This window comes from Cylas formicarius, unplaced genomic scaffold, assembly GCF_029955315.1.
Source record: "Cylas formicarius isolate icCylForm1 unplaced genomic scaffold, icCylForm1.1 PGA_scaffold_3__17_contigs__length_32017465, whole genome shotgun sequence".
In the NCBI taxonomy this organism is placed as follows: Eukaryota; Metazoa; Arthropoda; class Insecta; order Coleoptera; family Brentidae; genus Cylas; species Cylas formicarius.
Genome location: NW_026844326.1, coordinates 19901633 through 19908468, shown reverse-complemented (window position 1 = coordinate 19908468; position 6836 = coordinate 19901633). Strand labels below are relative to the sequence as shown.

The window sequence follows — 6836 nt, the reverse complement described above, 5'->3', positions numbered from 1 at the left end:
CCCTTAAATATTTATGTGATGTCAATAAACACTCGACCGCCCAACCCTTTTTTATTTATTACTATTATTAGTAACTACAATTCGCAATCGGCTGCGATTTTATCGCATCCGTTATCTGAATCGAACGTGGTACCATTATGAGATACGACTTATGTTCACTAGACGGCTATGGGCTTCCTTTAAACTCCCTATAGGTGGATCCAAATAAACTAGATTTTGAGGAACAGTGTCCAGAGGACACTTCGTCGATCTCACGTAGTTTATTAACTGTCCCAAAAATCCCCCGCCGGTGGGTCCCAAAAAACTAGGCTTATGAGGAACGTATTCCAGAGGAGACTTCGTTGATGTCTCATCATTTCTATCTTCCAAATTGGGTTTGGAACCATTTAGGGACGAATTTTTGTTTGCAGAAGCAGGCCAAGGACTGCCCGAGGGCACCAACTGTCCCAAAAATCCCCCGCCGGTGGGTCCCAAAAAACTAGGCTTATGAGGAACGTATTCCAGAGGAGACTTCGTTGATGTCTCATCATTTATATCTTCCAAATTGGGTTTGGAACCATTTAGGGACGAATTTTTGTCTGCAGAAGCAGGCCAAGGACTGCCCGAAGGCACCAACTGTCCTAAAAATCCTCCGCCGGTGGGTCCCAAAAAACTAGGCTTATGAGGAACGTATTCCAGAGGAGATTTCGTTGATGTCTCATCATTTCTATCTTCCAAATTGGGTTTGGAACCATTTAGGGACGAATTTTTGTCTGCAGAAGCAGGCCAAGGACTGCCCGAGGGCACCAACTGTCCCAAAAATCCCCCGCCGGTGGGTCCCAAAAAACTAGGCTTATGAGGAACGTATTCCAGAGGAGACTTCGTTGATGTCTCATCATTTATATCTTCCAAATTGGGTTTGGAACCATTTAGGGACGAATTTTTGTCTGCAGAAGCAGGCCAAGGACTGCCCGAAGGCACCAACTGTCCCAAAAATCCTCCGCCGGTGGGTCCCAAAAAACTAGGCTTATGAGGAACGTATTCCAGAGGAGATTTCGTTGATGTCTCATCATTTCTATCTTCCAAATTGGGTTTGGAACCATTTAGGGACGAATTTTTGTCTGCAGAAGCAGGCCAAGGACTGCCCGAGGGCACCAACTGTCCCAAAAATCCCCCGCCGGTGGGTCCCAAAAAACTAGGCTTATGAGGAACGTATTCCAGAGGAGACTTCGTTGATGTCTCATCATTTCTATCTTCCAAATTGGGTTTGGAACCATTTAGGGACGAATTTTTGTCTACAGAAGCAGGCCAAGGACTGCCAGAAGGCACCAACTGTCCCAAAAATCCTCCGCCGGTGGGTCCCAAAAAACTAGGCTTATGAGGAACGTATTCCAGAGGAGACTTCGTTGATGTCTCATCATTTCTATCTTCCAAATTGGGTTTGGAACCATTTAGGGACGAATTTTTGTCTGCAGAAGCAGGCCAAGGACTGCCCGAAGGCACCAACTGTCCCAAAAATCCTCCGCCGGTGGGTCCCAAAAAACTAGGCTTATGAGGAACGTATTCCAGAGGAGATTTCGTTGATGTCTCATCATTTCTATCTTCCAAATTGGGTTTGGAACCATTTAGGGACGAATTTTTGTCTGCAGAAGCAGGCCAAGGACTGCCCGAGGGCACCAACTGTCCCAAAAATCCCCCGCCGGTGGGTCCCAAAAAACTAGGCTTATGAGGAACGTATTCCAGAGGAGACTTCGTTGATGTCTCATCATTTCTATCTTCCAAATTGGGTTTGGAACCATTTAGGGACGAATTTTTGTCTACAGAAGCAGGCCAAGGACTGCCAGAAGGCACCAACTGTCCCAAAAATCCTCCGCCGGTGGGTCCCAAAAAACTAGGCTTATGAGGAACGTATTCCAGAGGAGACTTCGTTGATGTCTCATCATTTCTATCTTCCAAATTGGGTTTGTAATCATTTAGGGACGAATTTTTGTCGGCAGAAGCAGGCCAAGGACTGCCCGAAGGCACCAACTGTCCCAAAAATCCCCCGCCGGTGGGTCCCAAAAAACTAGGCTTATGAGAAACGTATTCCAGGGGAGACTTTGTCGACGTTATGTTATTTCTACCTTCCAAATGGGGCTTGGAACCGCTAAGAGATGAATTTTTATTAGCAGAAGCATGCCAAGGGCTGCCCGATGGCTCCAACTGTCCCAAAAATCCTTCGCCAGTTGGTCTTAAAGAACTAAGTTTATGAGAAACTGTCTCCAGAGAAGACTCCGTCACTGCCTCGTCATTTCTATCTTTTAAATCAAGCTTGGTGCTGTTTAAGTTTTGCTCACCAGAAGGCCAAAGGCCGCCCAAGGACTCCAATTGGTCCCCGACAAATATCAAGCTGCTTCCGTTGCCGCACGGCAGCAAGTTTCGGTCCAAATCTAGATCGCCGTCATCTTCAGCATCCAGAGTTTCCCACACGCACACGGTACCGTTCGACGCCAGGCGATTCGCATGCGGCAAAAATCCGGCTAGCAAATCGAACCAAGGCTTCCAAGGCGGCGACCAAGCGGTCGAACCGCCACCCTCGTCTGACTGGGGAGCGGGACTGGTCGGTTTATTTTCGGCTGGAAACAAATGTGACCAGAACCCTCCTCCACCAGGTCTCGTGGGCTGCTTAGACGTGGTGACGCGGGCGGTGGTGGTGGGGGTGATGGTAGTTGATGGTGGTGCGTTTTGGTTTACCGGGGGCGGTTTAGACGCCGCCGCCTCGGCGACATGTATTTGAAAATGCGACGGGAACTGTGTCACGGTCTCCGATGTGGATGTCTTTGGCGTGGAGGACGTGTAGTCCTGGTGGTTGGCAGGCCACGGTTCACCTTGTGGGACGATTTGACCGAGCTGCCCTAGGCCGCCGCCCTGTCCAAAATACGACGGGCGTTGCGGTTGGTACTCGAGAGGCGACTTCTTCGTCGATATTTCGACGTTACTCCCTACGCACGGATTATTTCCAAATAAAAATGAACCTCAAAAAATCTAAATTACTAACCGTGGGAGATGGCTGCGAAGGCCACGAGGAGCACCAGGAGACGCATTTTCGCGGGGTTCGGATCGCGAGTGACGACGGCGGCGGCGGCGACGACGACCGGCCATCGCAGAAGCAGAACCGTTTTATTTTTACGGAACTGGTTTTGCGTGAAAGACTGTCGTCGACCCCGTCGCAGGTGGAATTGTTTTCGGTAGCGAAATAAACACGCTTAAACAGGGTGATTTCAAAAACATGCACCAACGCTCGTCTGGAGATTCATCATAAAAAAAAAACTTCATATAAACGAAGGAAACTCCTTACCGTCTTACCGTCTTAGCCTACATGCCTGCGATGAAGCTAAATCATTTTCTTTAGTGTCAATTTTTTAGAATTAAGTTTATAATAATTATTATTATTAATAATTAAATAAATGCTAAAAAAAATACAGCTCGACTTTTGCTCTTTTGAAACTCCCTGTATATACACTCGCCTCGTGAACATGGTAGGCCAAAATTGCTCTTAAGAGGAGCAATTTCTATGAGAGATACCTAAAAACGAGTAGATATGGTAGACATATGCGGCTATGAAATCTTCATATGAATAGATAATATAGTTTTTCAGCTTTGAGACTGCAAACATTTGCATTTTAGGAGAGGACGTTTCCAACACATTCAATATTTGGCCTACCCCCTGTGTAGAACAAATTAGGGATTCTCTTCTTTCGTCTTTCTGTGTCTCAAGCAAGTAGCATAAAAAACTACGGAACTGAACTTAATATTGTTCGATAACCATAACTATTACTCCGTAAAACGTTAATCATGAATCATCTTGTATCGGAATTTTTATCCGAGTACTTTTGGTACTTTGGACCGTCGACTTAAGCCCGGTTTATTCTTGCCAGATAGTCGACGATTGAGGAGTTGCTGATCACCCGCAGATTATAAAAACAAACAAGTCGACGTAACCTGCTCGCAATAACATGGTTTATTAAAAAAAAATCATATAAATAAGCGAACCCTTAACTCAGAAAATTCGCGACAAAAAGTAACACGCCGTTACCGAGACGAACGAAACTGCCAAATCTGTTGCCGAACTATCACCCGGATCCTCTGTCGCATCGGTCGTTTCCGTCGTTATTGTTGTAGTTTTAGACGACGTTGTAGTGGCAGGCGACAGTGTTGTTGTAGTTGTAGGCAATGGTGTTGTAACCGATGTTGTTATTGTACGTGATGTCATTGTATTTGCAGCTGATGTCGTTGTAGTTGCGGCTGATGTTGTCGTTGTAATAGTAGATGTCGTTGTAGTTGTAGGGAATGTTGTTGTTCTAGGTGATGTTGTAGTTGAAGACGATGTTGTCGTTATAGGCGACGTTGTCGTAGACGATGGTGTCGTTGTCGTTGTAGCCGATGTTGTCGTTGAAGTCGATGTCGTCGATGTAGATGTTGTTGTTGTTGTTGTTGCAGGTGATGTTGTTGTATCCGATGTTGTCGTTGTACGTAATGTTGTTGTTGTAGGAGACGTTGTCGTTGTAGGCGATATCGTTGTCGTTGTGGGCGATGTTGTACTTGTGGGCGATATCGTTGTCGTTGTAGGCGATGTTGTTGTAGACGATGTCGTCGTTGTAGGAGACGTTGTCGTTGTAGGCGATGTTGTTGTAGCCGATGTTGTCGTTGAAGTCGATGTTGTCGATGTAGATGTTGTTGTTGTTGTAGGTGATGTAGGAGACGTTGTCGTTGTAGGCGATATCGTTGTCGTTGTGGGCGATGTTGTAGTTGTGGGCGATATCGTTGTCGGTGTAGGCGATGTTGTTGTAGACGATGTCGTCGTTGTAGGCGATATCGTTGTTGTTGTGGGCGATGTTGTAGTTGTACTAGATATCGTTGTCGTTGTGGGCGATGTTGTTGTAGACGATGTTGTCGTTGGTATGGAAGTGGAGATCGACGCCGTAGAACCAGTGCTCGTTATTGAGGTCGAAGCGAAAGTCGAAGTTTCCGTATCCTCACCGACTCCCAAACCATAACCTGACACAAGTAAGGCTATGATTTAAAGTGTATATACACTGTATTACTCGATGATCGACTTTATATGACCACATGGCTTAACCAAATCGAAGCTTAAAAGTCCATATAAGTGTTAAAATGTCTGCTTTTCAGGATGCCATTCTGACAGTGTTGGTAATTGCGGCGAAATGTAAATCAACCACAATTGTAGCATTTTAATGTTTCTTCAAAAACGAAATAAGATGCGGCAATATATCTGCACGAATCGCAAAGCTGGCCCCGGGACCCCCTTGGAATTCAAAATTATGATACAGTGAATGGTAAATGTAAGAAATTAATTAAAAAAAAACGAAGAAAAATAAGTTACTCTAAAAGCAGATATTTAGGACACACGTTTAAGTAAACTATTACGTTTGAATTTGGTTCACTAAAGAGAGCTCACCGAATTACGGCCTTTCGTTAGCTTTGTTTGCGGTAGGGATTTCAAACCAATTTGGAAACGGTGCCGCCGTCCTATTGCGCATGTCTGATTAAGAATAAATTCAGGTTATTTTGTTTATTGCGTACGATTTCGAAACCGACTCCATTACTGAATAACTCATCTGTCATGCTATAAAACGCCGTGTTTTACCGATGTATTATTATGTGTAGGTGTCAGGTCTCTTAATCAGTTCCTTTTTCTGTTGTTGCATTAAAACTATTTGATAAAAACAATTTAAAAAACTTATCTTTTTGAATTTTTATCTCAGGTTTTCATATATTTGTTTGTTCTTGGATTGTCTAACAGCTTGTCCGCTAGATAATATAGTAATTATGCTAAGTATAACAAGGATTAATTAGAAAATAAAAATGAAAATAATCTCAATAGAAAACATAAACACTAATATTTTATTGCTAGTTTTTTGCAAAAAATGTAAGTTCCAGAAAAAAAGCGACAACAAAAAAATACAAAGAACGAACAGTTTAACAGATGCTATTTATACAAAAAAAAAACAAACTATTCCAATTCTCAACTAAACTTATTTATCCGCCAACACGTGATTGGAAATTCATGATGCGTTGTATGGTCTGTCTCAAAGTAAGAAGTTTTTGGAACACCGTGAAATGCTAACACTGATATCAGCCGACAGCTGGTCGACATCCACCCGATTTGTCCCTTCCGTATGAATAAATTATTGGTGGTTGGGTGCACTCATTAACAATAGATACACGAAGGTCCGTAATTAATTGTTGGAGTAGAGATAGGATCAGTCAAAAGTCAGGTCAATATAATTTGAAACAAAACCATACCACTTTATTCGAGCTACTCAGGCGAATAGTACCGAACCGAGACTGAACCCTTTCCGCGAACGAAGCTATTAAATAACATCATGTATTTACCTGCATCGACAAGTCCCGCACCATCACCGATTGTGTAGATCGCGGGATCTAGGAAATTTAACGTGTTAAAGCTTATTTTTCACCCACGCCGAAAAAACAACCTACCGGATAAAACTAAACCGATCGTCAGCAGCACGACGAACGTTGGGATCAGCCCCATTTTACTAGCGGAAAACAAACAAAAATTAAGTAAATCCCAAAACTCGAACACCTTTATATATTAATCCTAAAGTACTCCAAAGATTTCAATATTATCAAATCGACAGGTATATAGATAAAACAATATATACGAGTATTGATTGATTATTTAGGAAATCGTAATAAGCACTGACTAGTTTTCTGGCTTAGATTAGACTTACGCAAAAACTTAACGGACAAAAAAAATGCCGCCGCCGTCGCCGGATATAAATTCAGAATCGGATTATTCGAAGTCGGGCGTAAACTGGGGGCGCGCGTAAAGA

The 6836-nt window shown here is 43.5% G+C and overlaps 2 protein-coding genes across 2 annotated transcripts; both read right to left on the bottom strand.

The window, feature by feature from the left end:
* Nucleotides 1–135: 135 nt before the first annotated feature.
* Nucleotides 136–3945, bottom strand: LOC132700076 (uncharacterized). The gene is made up of 2 exons (XM_060667194.1): nucleotides 3017–3945; nucleotides 136–2960 (listed from the first exon to the last, which is right to left on the bottom strand). Exons 1-2 carry the CDS (start codon nucleotides 3060–3062, stop codon nucleotides 136–138), a joined length of 2871 nt encoding a protein of 956 aa, XP_060523177.1. The 5' UTR covers nucleotides 3063–3945.
* A 40-nt stretch (nucleotides 3946–3985) lies between these two features.
* Nucleotides 3986–6834, bottom strand: LOC132699907 (uncharacterized). Its single transcript, XM_060666889.1, has 4 exons — nucleotides 6735–6834; nucleotides 6481–6539; nucleotides 6376–6423; nucleotides 3986–5016 (listed from the first exon to the last, which is right to left on the bottom strand). Exons 2-4 carry the CDS (start codon nucleotides 6533–6535, stop codon nucleotides 4019–4021), a joined length of 1101 nt encoding a protein of 366 aa, XP_060522872.1. The 5' UTR covers nucleotides 6536–6539; nucleotides 6735–6834; the 3' UTR covers nucleotides 3986–4018.
* Nucleotides 6835–6836: the final 2 nt, after the last annotated feature.